The sequence below is a fragment of the Lampris incognitus genome, chromosome 2, assembly GCF_029633865.1.
Source record: "Lampris incognitus isolate fLamInc1 chromosome 2, fLamInc1.hap2, whole genome shotgun sequence".
Classification (NCBI taxonomy): Eukaryota; Metazoa; Chordata; class Actinopteri; order Lampriformes; family Lampridae; genus Lampris; species Lampris incognitus.
In genome coordinates this window covers 697,368-716,331 of record NC_079212.1, presented here as the reverse complement: position 1 = coordinate 716,331, position 18,964 = coordinate 697,368, and the positions used below count along the sequence as shown (strand labels likewise).

Here is an 18,964-nt window from a genome sequence, read left to right as displayed (position 1 = left end):
AGTCCTGACCTGTAGGTGGTGTAGACTGTGGAGTCCTGACCTGAAGATGGTGTAGACTGTGGAGTCCTGGCCTGTAGGTGGTGTAGACTGTGGAGTCCTGACCTGTAGATGGTGTACACTGTGGAATCCTGACCTGAAGATGGTGTAGACTGTGGAGTCCTGGTCTGTAGATGGTGTAGACTGTGGAGTCGTGGCCTGTAGGTGGTGTAGACTGTGGAGTCCTGACCTGTAGATGGTGTAGACTGTGGATTCCTGACCTGAAGGTGGTGTAGACTGTGGAGTCCTGGCTTGCAGATGGTGTAGACTGTGGAGTCCTGACCTGTAGATGGTGTAGACTGTGGAGTCCTGGCCTGTAGATGGTGTAGACTGTGGAGTCCTGACCTGAAGGTGGTGTAGACTGTGGAGTCCTGGCCTGTAGATGGTGTAGACTGTGGAGTCCTGACCTGTAGATGGTGTAGACTGTGGAGTCCTGGCCTGTAGATGGTGTAGACTGTGGAGTCCTGACCTGAAGGTGGTGTAGACTGTGGAGTCCTGGCCTGTAGATGGTGTGTAGACTGTGGAGTCCTCACCTGAAGGTGGTGTAGACTGTGGAGTCCTGGTCTGTAGATGGTGTAGACTGTGGAGTCCTGACCTGACGATGGTGTAGACTGTTGAGTCCTGACCTGTAGATGGTGTAGACTGTCCTGGCCTGAAGATGGTGTAGACTGTGGAGTCCTGGCCTGTAGATGGGTGTGGACTGTGGAGTCCTGGTCTGTAGATGGTGTAGACTGTGGAGTCCTGACCTGAAGATGGTGTAGACTGTGGAGTCCTGGCCTGTAGATGGGTATAGACTGTGGAGTCCTGACAGTGAAGATGGTGTAGACTGTGGAGTCCTGGCTGTAGATGGGTGTAGACCTTGGAGTCCTGGTCTGTAGATGGGTGTAGACTGTGGAGTCCTGACCTGTAGGTGGTGTAGACTGTGGAGTCCTGGCCTGAAGATGGTGTAGACTGTGGAGTCCTGGCCTGTAGATGGGTGTAGACTGTGGAGTCCTGACCTGTAGATGGTGTATACTGTGGAGTCCTGGCCTGTAGATGGTGTAGACTGTGGAGTCCTGGTCTGAAGATGGTGTAGACTGTGGAGTCCTGGCCTGTAGAGGGTGTAGACTGTGGAGTCCTGACCTGAAGGTGGTGTAGACTGTGGAATCCTGGTCTGTAGATGGTGTAGACTGTGGAGTCCTGACCTGATGATGGTGTAGACTGTTGAGTCCTGACCTGTAGATGGTGTAGACTGTGGAGTCCTGGCCTGAAGATGGTGTAGACTGTGGAGTCCTGACCTGTAGATGGGTGTGGACTGTGGAGTCCTGGTCTGTAGATGGTGTAGACTGTGGAGTCCTGACCTGAAGATGGTGTAGACTGTGGAGTCCTGGCCTGTAGATGGGTATAGACTGTGGAGTCCTGACAGTGAAGATGGTGTAGACTGTTGAGTCCTGGCCTGTAGATGGGTGTAGACTGTGGAGTCCTGACCTGTAGATGGGTGTAGACTGTGGAGTCCCTACCTGTAGATGGTGTAGACTGTGGAGTCCTGGCCTGAAGATGGTGTAGACTGTGGAGTCCTGGCCTGTAGATGGGTGTAGACTGTGGAGTCCTGACCTGTAGATGGGTGTAGACTGTGGAGTCCTGACCTGTAGATGGTGTAGACTGTGGAGTCCTGGTCTGATGTGTTGGCTCTCCTATTATATGTTGTGCCACCCTCTTGGCCGGCGTCTGTTTAGTTTCCCTGATGTACAAGTACACTACATGTTGTGTCTAGATGAAATGACTCAAATCTCTGGGATTTGCTTACCTGGGTTATAGGGCATGCATCAAGACAACAAGTCTTATTTATGATCCGCATTTATGATCCGCATCAAGACAACAAGATATTTACAAAAAAGAAAAACACAAAAATATATGTAAAAAAAACCAGTGCAGACTTTGGATGTCCTTTGTGTGACAGTGTGCTACGGTGGAGAATGTCTATACAATAGTAAGGGGACCTGCAGTGTTACTGTAAACTTGTGCATACTGCAGATTGTGCAATCAGTAATAGTAACCATAGTGAACAGGCATTGTAAGTTTAAAAGCGAACATAGCAGATGCTGCAGTCGGTGACAGCAACCACAATGAAAACATAAAACAGTAAAACGAGTGCCAATAGCAACGCGTGGTCAGTTTAAGAGTTGTATGGCTTGGGGATAGAAGCTGTCTCGAAACCTGTTGGTCCGAGACTTGATGCTCCGGTGCCTCTTACCAGATAGAATTAGAGAGAACAGTTTGTTTCTGGGGTGGCTAGGCTCTGTGATTTTTTGGTGGGCCTTTTTCAGGAACCTCCAGGAATAAATGTCCTGCATGGAGGGCAGATCACTGCCTGTGGTGTACTCTGCCGTTTTCACTTTCCTCTGTAGAGATTTGTGATCGAGGGCAGAATAGCTGCCATACCACGCAGTGACGCAGCCAGTTGGGATGCTCTCAATGGTGTGTCAGTAAAAGTTAGTAAGGGTCTGTGGGGCCATGCCAAAAGTTCTCAGCATCTGGAGGGAGAGTAGTCACTGGCACGCTGTCTTGATTACAGTGTCCGTATGAAGGAACCAAGACAAGTCTGAAGTGATGTGAATACAGAGGAACTTGAAGCTGCTGATCCTTTGCACATGGCTGTGATGGGAGCGCACACCCTCCTGTTGTCTCCTGAAGTCCACCATCACTGGTTTTGCTGACTTGGAGGGAGGGGTTGTTGTCCTGACACCACCTCATCAGGGTTTGTACCTCTTCTCTGTAGGCTGGCTAATCACCGTCTGTGATGAGGCCAAGGACGGTGGTGTCATCAACCAACTTTACGATGGAGTTGGGGCTGTTAGGTGCAGCGCAGTCGTGGGTAAACTGGGAGTACAGGAGCAGGCTTAGCCTGCAGCCCTGCAGGGCACCAGTGTTCCGGATCAGTGAAGAGGAGGTGAACCTGCCATCTTCTTTCATATAACCTCTTCTCTCTGTCTGTGTCTGTGTCTCCATCTCTGTCTGTCTGTCTGTCTGTCTGTCTGTCTCCCTCTCCCTCCCAGGTTTGTACAGTAGTTAATGACAGTGTGATGACATGTTTGGCCCCTGGTCTGGCCTACAGTAAACCAACCCCGCCAGAGGGGCCACTGCACCCTGATGAGTTTGGCTTCATTTTAGACCAGGTAAAAAAGACACACCCATACACACACTGTCAAGCATACACATACACAGACACACCCTAACATGCACGTGTACACACAGCCAAGTCTAACAAACACACACAAACATTTTATGCATAAGCCTTCTGGGGCTGAATAGAGAATTAGATTTGGAAATAAAAATTGATTTAACTTTACACACACACAGACACACACACTCACACACACACAAAATCCATTTTAAACATTTAGTTTATGTCGGTCATTTGTTTCCTGTGCAGGTCTCCTCTCTCCTGGTCTTAAACACCACACCTTTTACCCACTACCCCAACCCCTCCTTCGATTCCCTGGGAACATCTGGAATAATGGAGGTCAAACCAGGGTCACCCATCATTCTCAAGGTCAGAACCAAGAAGTTTATCAGTTTAAAAAAAGCTAATTTTTCATAAAAGAAGAGTAACAGTTCAGCATTAAACCAACTGTTAAGTAGTAAAGGACAGTGTGATACTTTGTACACCGTAGTAAACCAACTGTTAAGTAGTAAAGGACAGTGTGATACTTTGTACACCATGGTAAACCAACTGTTAAGTAGTAAAGGACAGTGTGATACTTTGTACACCGTAGTAAACCAACTGTTAAGTAGTAAAGGACAGTGTGATGCTTTGTACACCATGGTAAACCAACTGTTAAGTAGTAAAGGACAGTGTGATACTTTGTACACCATGGTAAACCAACTGTTAAGTAGTAAAGGACAGTGTGATACTTTGTACACCATGGTAAACCAACTGTTAAGTAGTAAAGGACAGTGTGATGCTTTGTACACCATGGTAAACCAACTGTTAAGTAGTAAAGGACAGTGTGATGCTTTGTACACCATGGTAAACCAACTGTTAAGTAGTAAAGGACAGTGTGATACTTTCTACACCATGGTAAACCAACTGTTAAGTAGTAAAGGACAGTGTGATACTTTGTACACCATGGTAAACCAACTGTTAAGTAGTAAAGGACAGTGTGATGCTTTGTACACCATGGTAAACCAACTGTTAAGTAGTAAAGGACAGTGTGATACTTTCTACACCATGGTAAACCAACTGTTAAGTAGTAAAGGACAGTGTGATGCTTTGTACACCATGGTAAACCAACTGTTAAGTAGTAAAGGACAGTGTGATACTTTGTACACCATGGTAAACCAACTGTTAAGTAGTAAAGGACAGTGTGATGCTTTGTACACCATGGTAAACCAACTGTTAAGTAGTAAAGGACAGTGTGATACTTTCTACACCATGGTAAACCAACTGTTAAGTAGTAAAGGACAGTGTGATGCTTTGTACACCATGGTAAACCAACTGTTAAGTAGTAAAGGACAGTGTGATACTTTGTACACCATGGTAAACCAACTGTTAAGTAGTAAAGGACAGTGTGATACTTTCTACACCATGGCATCATGGCACTGAGGATAGTAGGTAACTTAAGTTTGGCAAACAGGGAACATTTGGGGGGGACACAATGGATCCTCTGGATTTAACAAATAATGAACAACAAGCTTAACGTACAGTGATGAGCCAAAACATTATGACCACCCCCCTAATATGCAGTTGGTCCTCCTTATGCTGCCAAAACAGCACCAACCCACCGAGACATGGAGTCTACAAGACCCCTGAAGGTGTCTTGTGGTATCTGGCACCAAAACATTAGCAGCAGATCCCTCAAGTCCTTTGCGAGGTGGAGCCACCATGGATCGGACTTGTCGGTCCAGCACATCCTGTAGATGCTCAATCGGATTGAGATCTGGTGAATTTGGAATTCAGGGCAACACCTTGAACATTTCCTCTTGTTCCTCAAACCATTCCTGAACAACATGTGCATTGTGGCAGGAAGCATTATCCTGCTGAAAGAGGCCACTGCCGTCAGGGAATACTGCTGCCATGAAGGGGTGCCCCTGGTCTGCAACAATGTTAAGGTAGGTAGCATGTGTCAAATTGACATCCACATGAATTCCAGGACCCAGAGTTTCCCAGCAGAACATTGCCCAGAAGATCACACTGCTTCCACCAGCTTGTTGTCTTCCCACAGTGCATCCTGGTGCCATGACTTCCCCAGGTCAACGGCGCACACATACACAGCCATCCATATGATCTAAAAGAAAACAGGACTCATCGGACCAGGCGACCTTCTTCCACTGTTCCAACGTTCAGTTCAGACGCTCATGTGCCCATTGTAGGTGTTTTTGATGGTGGACAGGGGTCATTGTGGGCACTCTGACCAGTCTGAGGCTACGCAGCCCCATACTCAGCATAGTGTGTTGCACTGTGTTGTAACACATTCCTCCTGTAACCACCATCAACATTTTCTGTGACTTGTGCCTCAGTAGACCTTCTGTGGGTTCAGACCAGACAAGATAGCCTTTGTTGCCCTCACGCATAAATGAGCCTTGGGCGCCCAACACCATGTTGCCGGTTTGTGGTTTGTCACTCCTCGGACCACTGTCGGTAGGTACTCACCACTGCTGACCGGGAGCACCCCACAATCCTTGCCGTTTCAGAGATGCTGTGACCCTATCATCTGGCCATAACAATTTGGCCCTTGTCAAAGTCGCTCAGGTCTTTATTCCTGTCTGTTCCTTCTGCATCCAACATGCTGACTACGAGATCTGACTGTTCGCTTACATCTGATCTACCCACACCTGGACACGTGCCCTTGTTTGAAGAGGATCAGCATCATTCGGCTCATGTGTGATTGGTCATAATGTTTTGGCTCATCAGTGTAACATTGCACATGTTAAGTAGTAAAGTACAACCAACATGGTGCGTACAGGTCTCTGAATCAGTGTCAGAATCTGTTTTTCTTACCAAGTAAGTTTTATTATTGCCTGGAATTTGACTTTATGTATTGCCGAGTGTGTCTAAGAGAAAACACATGATTTAAGAAAGGTAAAACTATAAAGTTAAAGTATGCAAAAATGGCTAGTGTTCTGTGTGTATGTGAATAGTCGGTCTAATACAACAAAATCTGCATGTCTCACTGTGTCTCTTTATCTCTCAGGGAAAGAACCTGATCCCTCCTGCCCCCGGCAACAACCGCCTTAACTACAGCGTTCTGATAGGAGAGACTCCCTGTCTGTTAACGGTCTCAGAAAACCAGCTGCTGTGTGATTCACCAGACCTCACAGGTGAACAGCGAGTCCTGGTGAGTTTGCCGTTTTTTGTCCCCGCCCCTTCGCTCATCCTCAAACAATCACTTTCGTTCCACTAAATAACCCTGAACACTGCTGGTTTTACCTTTGCACTCATTCAACAAGACCTACAATCTCTCTCAGACCAAAACCCTGGAAATTTCGTGGATTTTAAATCCTGGATTGTTGATAAGCTTTCAGACTGGCAAATTGATTTTTTTCCCTTCCGGAAAGCCTTCTTTAACTTCCATCAGAGTCATCCTATCCTCCCAACTTCTCAATCTCATCACCTTGTTCATACTGATGGTGTTAAAATGGAGGGAGGACTGGATGGTTGTGATGTGCTGTTTTTCATATTTTGTTGGATTTGAACAACCTGCAGGTGTGTTTTTTGTTTGTTCCTCCATCAGCTGCTCCACACTGCAGCTACAGAGCAGCAGAGGGGAAGATTTGACCCAGATAGAATGATGACGGATGATAGAGAAGTAACAGAGAGATAGAATGATGATGGATGATAGAGAAGTAACAGAGAGATATAATGATGATGGATGATAGAGAAGTAACAGAGAGATATAATGATGATGGATGATAGAGAAGTAACAGAGAGATAGAATGATGACGGATAATAGAGAAGTAACAGAGCGATATAATGATGAGGGATGATAGAGAAGTAACAGAGCGATATAATGATGAGGGATGATAGAGAAGTAACAGAGCGATATAATGATGAGGGATGATAGAGAAGTAACAGAGAGATAGAATGATGACGGATAATAGAGAAGTAACAGAGCGATATAATGATGAGGGATGATAGAGAAGTAACAGAGCGATATAATGATGATGGATGATAGAGAAGTAACAGAGAGATAGAATGATGACGGATAATAGAGAAGTAACAGAGCGATATAATGATGAGGGATGATAGAGAAGTAACAGAGAGATAGAATGATGACAGATGATAGAGAAGTAACAAAGAGATAGAATGATGACGGATGATAGAGAAGTAACAGAGAGATAGAATGATGATGGATGATAGAGAAGTAACACAGAGATAGAATGATGACGGATGATAGAGAAGTAACAGAGAGATAGAATGATGATGGATGATAGAGAAGTGATAGAGACGTAGAATGACGATGGATGATAGAGAAGTAACACAGAGATAGAATGATGATGGATGATAGAGAAGTAACAGAGAGATAGAATGATGACGGATGATAGAGAAGTAACAGAGCGATAGAATGATGATGGATGATAGAGAAGTAACACAGAGATAGAATGATGATGGATGATAGAGAAGTAACAGAGAGATAGAGTGATGACGGATGATAGAGGAGTAACAGAGAGATAGAATGATGACGGATGATAGAGAAGTAACACAGAGATAGAATGATGATGGATGATAGAGAAGTAACAGAGATAGAATGATGACGGATGATAGAGAAGTAACAGAGAGATAGAATGATGACAGATGATAGAGCAGTTACAGAGAGATAGAATGATGACGGATGATAGAGAAGTAACAGAGAGATAGAAGGACGACAGATGATAGAGAAGTAACAGAGAGATAGAATGATGATGGATGATAGAGAAGTAACAGAGAGATAGAATGATGACGGATGATAGAGAAGTAACAGAGAGATATAATGACGGATGATAGAGAAGTAACAGAGAGATAGAATGATGATGGATGATAGAGAAGTGATAGAGAAGTAGAATGACGATGGATGATAGAGCTGTAACACAGAGATAGAATGATGACGGATGATAGAGAAGTAACAGAGAGATAGAGTGATGACGGATGATAGAGAAGTACCAGAGAGATAGAATGATGATGGATGATAGAGTAGTGATAGAGAAGAAGAATGATGATGGATGATAGAGAAGTAACAGAGATAGAATGATGATGGATGATAGAGAAGTAACAGAGAGATAGAATGATGATGGATGATAGAGAAGTAACAGAGAGATAGAATGATGACGGATGATAGAGAAGTAACAGAGAGATAGAATGATGACGGATGATAGAGAAGTAACAGAGAGATAGAATGATGACGGATGATAGAGAAATAACAGTGAGATAGAATGATGACGGATGATAGAGAAGTGATAGAGAGGTAGAACGATGATGGATGATAGAGTAGTTATAGAGAAGTAGAATGACGATGGATGATAGAGAAGTAACAGAGATAGAATGATGATGGATGATAGAGAAGTAACAGAGAGATAGAATGATGATGGATGATAGAGAAGTAACAGAGAGATAGAATGATGACGGATGATAGAGAAGTAACAGAGAGATAGAATGATGACGGATGATAGAGAAGTAACAGAGAGATAGAATGATGACGGATGATAGAGAAATAACAGTGAGATAGAATGATGACGGATGATAGAGAAGTGATAGAGAGGTAGAACGATGATGGATGATAGAGTAGTTATAGAGAAGTAGAATGACGATGGATGATAGAGAAGTAACAGAGAGATAGAATGATGACAGATGATAGAGCAGTTACAGAGAGATAGAATGATGACGGATGATAGAGAAGTAACAGAGAGATAGAAGGACGACAGATGATAGAGAAGTAACAGAGAGATAGAATGATGATGGATGATAGAGAAGTAACAGAGAGATAGAATGATGACGGATGATAGAGAAGTAACAGAGAGATATAATGACGGATGATAGAGAAGTAACAGAGAGATAGAATGATGATGGATGATAGAGGGATGATAGAGAAGTAGAATGACGATGGATGATAGAGCTGTAACACAGAGATAGAATGATGACGGATGATAGAGAAGTAACAGAGAGATAGAGTGATGACGGATGATAGAGAAGTACCAGAGAGATAGAATGATGATGGATGATAGAGTAGTGATAGAGAAGAAGAATGATGATGGATGATAGAGAAGTAACAGAGATAGAATGATGATGGATGATAGAGAAGTAACAGAGAGATAGAATGATGATGGATGATAGAGAAGTAACAGAGAGATAAAATGATGACGGATGATAGAGAAGTAACAGAGAGATAGAATGATGACGGATGATAGAGAAGTAACAGAGAGATAGAATGATGACGGATGATAGAGAAATAACAGTGAGATAGAATGATGACGGATGATAGAGAAGTGATAGAGAGGTAGAACGATGATGGATGATAGAGTAGTTATAGAGAAGTAGAATGACGATGGATGATAGAGAAGTAACAGAGATAGAATGATGATGGATGATAGAGAAGTAACAGAGAGATAGAATGATGATGGATGATAGAGAAGTAACCGAGAGATAGAATGATGACGGATGATAGAGAAGTAACAGAGAGATAGAATGATGACGGATGATAGAGAAGTAACAGAGAGATAGAATGATGACGGATGATAGAGAAATAACAGTGAGATAGAATGATGACGGATGATAGAGAAGTGATAGAGAGGTAGAACGATGATGGATGATAGAGTAGTTATAGAGAAGTAGAATGACGATGGATGATAGAGAAGTAACAGAGAGATAGAATGAGGATGGATGATAGAGAAGTAACAGAGAGATATAATGATGATGGATGATAGAGAAGTGCCAGAGAGATAGAATGATGATGGATGATAGAGAAGTGATAGAGAGGTAGAACAATGATGGCTGGTAGAGTAGTGATAGAGAAGTAGCATGACGATGGATGATAGAGAAGTAACAGAGAGATAGAATGATGATGGATGATAGAGTAGTGATAGAGAAGTAGAATGACGATGGATGATAGAGTAGTAACAGAGAGATAGAATGATGATGGATGATAGAGAAGTAACAGAGAGATAGAATGATGACGGATGATAGAGAAGTAACACAGAGATAGAATGATGACGGATGATAGAGAAATAACAGTGAGATAGAATGATGACGGATGATAGAGAAGTGATAGAGAGGTAGAACGATGATGGATGATAGAGTAGTTATAGAGAAGTAGAATGACGATGGATGATAGAGAAGTAACAGAGATAGAATGATGATGGATGATAGAGAAGTAACAGAGAGATAGAATGATGATGGATGATAGAGAAGTAACAGAGAGATAGAATGATGACGGATGATAGAGAAGTAACAGAGAGATAGAATGATGACGGATGATAGAGAAGTAACAGAGAGATAGAATGATGACGGATGATAGAGAAATAACAGTGAGATAGAATGATGACGGATGATAGAGAAGTGATAGAGAGGTAGAACGATGATGGATGATAGAGTAGTTATAGAGAAGTAGAATGACGATGGATGATAGAGAAGTAACAGAGAGATAGAATGATGACAGATGATAGAGCAGTTACAGAGAGATAGAATGATGACGGATGATAGAGAAGTAACAGAGAGATAGAAGGACGACAGATGATAGAGAAGTAACAGAGAGATAGAATGATGATGGATGATAGAGAAGTAACAGAGAGATAGAATGATGACGGATGATAGAGAAGTAACAGAGAGATATAATGACGGATGATAGAGAAGTAACAGAGAGATAGAATGATGATGGATGATAGAGAAGTGATAGAGAAGTAGAATGACGATGGATGATAGAGCTGTAACACAGAGATAGAATGATGACGGATGATAGAGAAGTAACAGAGAGATAGAGTGATGACGGATGATAGAGAAGTACCAGAGAGATAGAATGATGATGGATGATAGAGTAGTGATAGAGAAGAAGAATGATGATGGATGATAGAGAAGTAACAGAGATAGAATGATGATGGATGATAGAGAAGTAACAGAGAGATAGAATGATGATGGATGATAGAGAAGTAACAGAGAGATAAAATGATGACGGATGATAGAGAAGTAACAGAGAGATAGAATGATGACGGATGATAGAGAAGTAACAGAGAGATAGAATGATGACGGATGATAGAGAAATAACAGTGAGATAGAATGATGACGGATGATAGAGAAGTGATAGAGAGGTAGAACGATGATGGATGATAGAGTAGTTATAGAGAAGTAGAATGACGATGGATGATAGAGAAGTAACAGAGATAGAATGATGATGGATGATAGAGAAGTAACAGAGAGATAGAATGATGATGGATGATAGAGAAGTAACAGAGAGATAGAATGATGACGGATGATAGAGAAGTAACAGAGAGATAGAATGATGACGGATGATAGAGAAGTAACAGAGAGATAGAATGATGACGGATGATAGAGAAATAACAGTGAGATAGAATGATGACGGATGATAGAGAAGTGATAGAGAGGTAGAACGATGATGGATGATAGAGTAGTTATAGAGAAGTAGAATGACGATGGATGATAGAGAAGTAACAGAGAGATAGAATGATGATGGATGATAGAGAAGTAACCGAGAGATAGAATGATGACGGATGATAGAGAAGTAACAGAGAGATAGAATGATGACGGATGATAGAGAAGTAACAGAGAGATAGAATGATGACGGATGATAGAGAAATAACAGTGAGATAGAATGATGACGGATGATAGAGAAGTGATAGAGAGGTAGAACGATGATGGATGATAGAGTAGTTATAGAGAAGTAGAATGACGATGGATGATAGAGAAGTAACAGAGAGATAGAATGAGGATGGATGATAGAGAAGTAACAGAGAGATATAATGATGATGGATGATAGAGAAGTGCCAGAGAGATAGAATGATGATGGATGATAGAGAAGTGATAGAGAGGTAGAACAATGATGGCTGGTAGAGTAGTGATAGAGAAGTAGCATGACGATGGATGATAGAGAAGTAACAGAGAGATAGAATGATGATGGATGATAGAGTAGTGATAGAGAAGTAGAATGACGATGGATGATAGAGTAGTAACAGAGAGATAGAATGATGATGGATGATAGAGAAGTAACAGAGAGATAGAATGATGACGGATGATAGAGAAGTAACACAGAGATAGAATGATGACGGATGATAGAGAAATAACAGTGAGATAGAATGATGACGGATGATAGAGAAGTGATAGAGAGGTAGAACAATGATGGCTGGTAGAGTAGTGATAGAGAAGTAGCATGACGATGGATGATAGAGAAGTAACAGAGAGATAGAATGATGATGGATGATAGAGTAGTGATAGAGAAGTAGAATGACGATGGATGATAGAGTAGTAACAGAGAGATAGAATGATGATGGATGATAGAGTAGTGATAGAGAATTAGAATGACGATAGATGATAGAGATGTAACACAGAGATAGAATGATGATGGATGATAGAGAAGTCATAGAGAGATAGAATGATGATGGATGATAGAGAAGTGATAGAGAGGTAGAACGATGATGGATGATAGAGTAGTGATAGAGAAGTAGCATGACGATGGATGATAGAGAAGTAACAGAGAGATAGAATGATGATGGATGATAGAGAAGTAACACAGAGATAGAATGATGACGGATGATAGAGAAGTAACAGAGAGATAGAATGATGATGGATGATAGAGAAGTAACACAGACATAGAATGATGACGGATGATAGAGAAGTAACAGAGAGATAGAATGATGATGTATGATAGAGAAGTAACAGAGAGATAGAATGATGATGGATGATAGAGAAGTAACAGAGAGATAGAATGATGATGGATGATAGAGAAGTAACAGAGAGATAGAATGATGACGGATGATAGAGAAGTAACAGAGAGATAGAATGATGACGGATGATAGAGAAGTAACAGAGAGATAGAATGATGACGGATGATAGAGAAATAACAGTGAGATAGAATGATGACGGATGATAGAGAAGTGATAGAGAGGTAGAACGATGATGGATGATAGAGTAGTTATAGAGAAGTAGAATGACGATGGATGATAGAGAAGTAACAGAGAGATAGAATGAGGATGGATGATAGAGAAGTAACAGAGAGATATAATGATGATGGATGATAGAGAAGTGCCAGAGAGATAGAATGATGATGGATGATAGAGAAGTAACAGAGAGGTAGAACAATGATGGCTGGTAGAGTAGTGATAGAGAAGTAGCATGACGATGGATGATAGAGAAGTAACAGAGAGATAGAATGATGATGGATGATAGAGTAGTGATAGAGAAGTAGAATGACGATGGATGATAGAGTAGTAACAGAGAGATAGAATGATGATGGATGATAGAGTAGTGATAGAGAATTAGAATGACGATAGATGATAGAGATGTAACACAGAGATAGAATGATGATGGATGATAGAGAAGTCATAGAGAGATAGAATGATGATGGATGATAGAGAAGTGATAGAGAGGTAGAACGATGATGGATGATAGAGTAGTGATAGAGAAGTAGCATGACGATGGATGATAGAGAAGTAACAGAGAGATAGAATGATGATGGATGATAGAGAAGTAACACAGAGATAGAATGATGACGGATGATAGAGAAGTAACAGAGAGGTAGAATGATGATGGATGATAGAGAAGTAACATAGACATAGAATGATGACGGATGATAGAGAAGTAACAGAGAGATAGAATGATGATGTATGATAGAGAAGTAACAGAGAGATAGAATGATGATGGATGATAGAGAAGTAACAGAGAGAGAGAATGATGATGGATGATAGAGAAGTGATAGAGAAGTAGAATGACGATGGATGATAGAGATGTAACAGATAGAATGATGATGGATGATAGAGTAGTGATAGAGAGGAGGAATGATGATGGATGACAGAGTAGTGAGAGAGAGGTAGAATGATGATGCATGATAGAGCAGTGATAGAGAGGTAGAACGATGATGGATGACAGTAGTGATTGAGAGGTAGAATGATGATGGATGATAGAGAAGTCATAGAGAGGTAGAATGATGATAGATGATAGAATAGAGTAGTGATAGAGAGGTAGAATGATGATAGATGATGGAGTAGCGATAGAGAGGTAGAATGATGATGCATGATAGAGCAGTGATAGAGAGGTAGAAGGATGATGGATGACAGTAGTGATAGAGAGGTAGAATGATGATGGATGATAGAGAAGTCATGGAGAGGTAGAATGATGATAGATGATAGAATAGAGTAGTGATAGAGAGGTAGAATGATGATAGATGATGGAGTAGCGATAGAGAGGTAGAATGATGATGCATGATAGAGTAGTGATAGAGAGGTAGAATAATGATGGATGATAGAGAAGTGAAAGAGAGGTAGAATGATGATGGATGATAGAGAAGTAAAAGAGGGATAGAATGATGATGGATCATCGAGAAGTGATAGAGATAGAATGATAATGGAAGATAGGGAAGTGATAGAGAGATAGAATAATGATGGATGATAGGGAAGTGATAGAGAAATGGAATAATGATGATGATAGAGAAGTAACAGAAATATAATGATGATGGATGATAGGGAAGTGATAGAAATATAGAGTGATGATGAATGATAGAGATGTAATGGAGAGATAGAATGATGATGGATGATAGAGGAGTGATAGAAAGATAGAATGATGATGGATGATAGAGAAATGATAGAGATATAGAATGATGATGATGATAGAGAAGTAACAGATAGAATAATGATGGCTGATAGAGAAGTAACAGGTATATAATGATGATGGATGATAGAGTAGTGATATAGAGATAGAATGATGATGGATGATAGAGAAGTAACAGAGATAGAATGATGATGGATGATAGAGACGTAACAGGTATAGAATGATGATGGATGATAGAGAAGCGATAGAGAATAAAATGATGATGGATGATAGAGAAGTGATAGAGAGATAGAATGATGATGTTGATAGAGAAGTAACAGAGATAGAATGATGATGGATGATATAGTGATATAGAGATAGAATGATTATGGATGATAGAGTAGTGATATAGAGATAGATTGATGATGGATGATAGAGAAGTGACTGAGAGGTAGATTTATAATGGATGATAGAGATGCGATAGAGAATAGAATGATGATGGATGATAGAGAAGCGATAGAGAATAAAATGATGATGGATGATAGAGAAGTGATAGAGAGATAGAATGATGATGATGATGATAGAGAAGTAACAGAGAGATAGAATGATGATAGATGATAGAGGAGTAATAGAGATAGAATCATAATGGATGATAGAGAAGTGATAGAGAGATAGAATGATGATGGATGATAGAGGAGTAATAGAGATAGAATCATAATGGATGATAGAGAAGTAACAGAGAGATAGAATGATGATAGATGATAGAGGAGTAATAGAGATAGAATCATAATGGATGATAGAGAAGTGATAGAGAGATAGAATGATGATGGATGATAGAGAAGCCATAGAAAAATGGAATGATGATGGTTGATAGAGAAGTGATACAGAGATAGAATAATGATGGATGATTGAGAAGAGATAGAGAGAGGGCTGGGTAATATGAAAAGCAGGCAGACTGAGAGAGATGGTTGATAATAATAATAATAGTCAAGTCACTTTTATTTGTATAGCCCTTTATCACAAATTTCAAATTTGCCTCCGTGTGCTTTACAGAGGTACAGCATCCTTTCCTTACATCCTCACATCAGATGAGGAACACCTCCCTTAAGAACCCTTTAACAGGGGGAAATAATGGATTGCATTTAAATAGTGTTTTATGTAGCACAGCAGCCATGTTGCACCAGAGCACTCAGCACACATTAGCTTGAGGTGGACAGGGAGGAACCATTGAGCCAGTTACATGGGGGTGATAAGGTGGCCAGATGGAGAGAGCCAGGTGGGGAATGTTACCAGGACCCCAGGGAACCTCTACTCTTTGTGATAAGTGCCATGGGGTCTTTAGTGACCACAGTGAGTCAGGACCTCGGTTTTACGTCTCATGTGAAGGACGACATCTCCTACAGCACAGTGTCCCCGTCACTGCAATGGGCTTTTTGTTGTTTATTAGGACAAGAGGGATGAATCCCCCCTACTGGCCCACCAACACCACTTCCAGCAGCAACTCGGGTTTTCTCGGGAGGTCTCCCGTCCAAGTACTAGTCAAGCCCACACCTGCTTAGCTTCTGTCATTAAGCAGAGCCAGGGTACAAGCTGGTATGGCCGCTGGCATAGCATAGTAGAGGACTTGTTCTGTGGTGCCATGGCTTATGAGGGAGTGAGAAAAGAGGAAGAAATGGAGACAAGGGATGGAAGAAAGAATGGCAGCTGAACACAACAGAGAGTTGAGGAGAATGAGACAGGAGGCTGGAGATGGGATGGAGAGATGATGCCTCTGGGGCCAAGAATGTGTGTGTGTGTGTGTGTGTGTGTGTGTGAGAGAGAGGACACACACACACACATCTTGCTTTGTGGTTTTATGTTGGGAGCTGAATACAGAGAGGTCATTAAGACACCTGACACAACACAGCAGACAGCCTGATGGGAGAGGAGGAGAGAGGAGGAGTAGAACTAGTAGAGGAGGGGACAGAGGTGGAGGGAGAAGGAGGGGAGCCGGCTTTGTAAAGGTGAAAGTCATTAAGTTTACCTGCAGGGGGTTACGGGTAATTGGCCTGATTTCACAGATCAGAAGGTACCTGCACACACATACACATACATACATACACACAGGCAGTGGCAGTGAACTGTGTATTAGAATATCTTATCAAACAGACTATTGATGAATTATTAAAGCTATTGATCATTATTCAGTATAGGATGTTATACAGTGTGTGCATTTTAACTTCTGGAGTGATTCTGAATTGCTGGTTCATCTAGAATAGAGTAAGTATCATCTTTCTTGCTTAACCAGTTGCTACGAGTCTTATTCCAGCTGCTTGAGTATTAGTCCTTTTCCCTATACATCTGCTGCTGGTTCCTAGTGGGAACTAGTGGGGTCTTACTCGAGCTGTAGCTGTTTTTCACCTAGTGTGTCCTTAAAGATTTCTTGTTGCCTAGCTGTTTTGACTTAGATATCCTTTTAGCTTATAAATATATTCCTTGTTTGCAGTTTTGATAGTATTGTGTGAGGTTTGATAGAGTTTTACATAAGTGACCAGTTTCTGGGCAATAAGCCTGTTTTCAGTGTACCTCTTTGGCATTGGCTGTTAAGTGGCCAGGGTGTGGCCTGCATTCCTGGCAGACAATTGGCAATCAGTGTTCTTTAAATCACTGCTGCTACTTGGAAGCGTCAGGCAATCAAGCCAAGGGCAAACAAGTCTAGGTTAAACGAAGGCTAGAGTGAACAAAGGCAAGTGCGACTTTTTCAAGCCAAGACTTCGTCAGGCATGGACTGCTCTTTTTAGATCTGGTCAGTCATCTGTATCTTGTGTACCTAGTATAGACTATGTGTTTCCTTCGCATTCCTGTCCTTTCCTCTTCCCGGGGCTGGCATAGATGTTGGGTCACTCGTAGGCGCTGTGACCCTACCAATCTCATCTATCCCACTCTCTCCACTCACGTGGAGCAAGTGGTGATGGGAGGGCTCTGGAATTGCCAGTCTGCGGTGCCGAAAGCTGAGTTTATCTCAGGCTACGCATCCTTGCTCTCCCTCAACTTGCTTGCTCTAACTGAGACCTGGATCATGCCAGAAACACTACTACACCCGCAGCTCTGTCTGATGTGTACTCTTTTACCCACACTCCCAGAGCTGGGAGGCGGGGTGGTGGTACTGGCCTGCTAATCTCCCTGAAATGGAAATACTCACTTGTTTCCATTCCACAGTTTTCTCCTCCCTCTTTTGAATTTCATGCTGTTACTGTCTCTTATCCAGTCAAACTCACCATCGTGGTTGTGTACCGCCCACCAGGCCCCCTTGGTGAGTTTCTGGAGGAGCTTGACACACTTGTCTCGCACTTCCCTGTTGATGACTCTGCACTTATCCTTCTCAGTGACTTCAACATCCACACTAACAAGCTAGATCCTCTTCTCTCTTTCCTCTCCTCCTTTGACCTTCACCTCTCACCCTCTCCTCCTACCCACAAGGCCGGCAACCAGCTGGACCTTATCTTTACTAGACACTGTCCTATTTCCAATCTCTCTGTTACTCCCCTCCAGCTCTCTGACCACTATTTCATGTCCTACTCTCTCTCCCTCTCTTTACCCCCCTCAGCCCCTTCCCCTACCAACATGGTTTCCGCCAGTAGACACCTGCGCTCTCTCTCCGCCACTGATCTTTCTTCCTCTGTTACCTCTATCCTCCCTACACCTGAATCTTTCTCTCTCCTACCTCCTGACACTGCTACTGATCTTCTCTCTACCCTCTCCTCTTCTCTGGACAATCTCTGTCCCCTCACCTCCAGGCCTGCACGCCCAACTCCACCTGCCCCTTGGCTGACCGACTCAGTGCGCACAGACAGACGGAGCCTGAGAGTGGCAGAGCGCAAATGGAGCAAAGGCAAACTCCCAGGGGACCTTCTCAACTTCCAGTCTCTTCTTTCCACTTTCTCCTCCTTCCTTTCTGCTGCTAAGGCTGCCTTCTATTGCTCTAAAATCCTATCCTTTGCCTCTAATCCTAAGAAACTCTTTGAAACCTTCTCTACACTTCTTCAACTCCCACCTCTTTCTCCTACTTGCTCCCTTCTCCCTGATGATTCGCTAACTTCTTTGACAAGAAGGTAAACGACATCAGATCCTCCTTTTCTCACCACCCGGTTAGTGCTGCTTGCACTATCCCACCCTCTGCACCCTCCCTCACCTCTCTACGTTCCACCCTATCCCACCTCGCTCCCCTCTCCCCCGATGCGGTCCCCA

At 42.3% G+C, this 18,964-nt stretch overlaps 1 protein-coding gene across 1 annotated transcript in view; it reads left to right on the top strand.

Annotated features, from left to right (window-relative positions):
• Nucleotides 1–18,964, top strand: part of LOC130107683 (plexin A3) — a 107,913-nt gene that overhangs the window by 1,571 nt on the left and 87,378 nt on the right. The window contains exons 2-4 of the mRNA XM_056274398.1: nt 3,072–3,191; nt 3,449–3,568; nt 6,210–6,353. Of these exons, the coding sequence (XP_056130373.1) occupies nt 3,072–3,191; nt 3,449–3,568; nt 6,210–6,353 (384 nt within the window). The remainder of the gene's footprint in view (nt 1–3,071; nt 3,192–3,448; nt 3,569–6,209; nt 6,354–18,964) is intronic.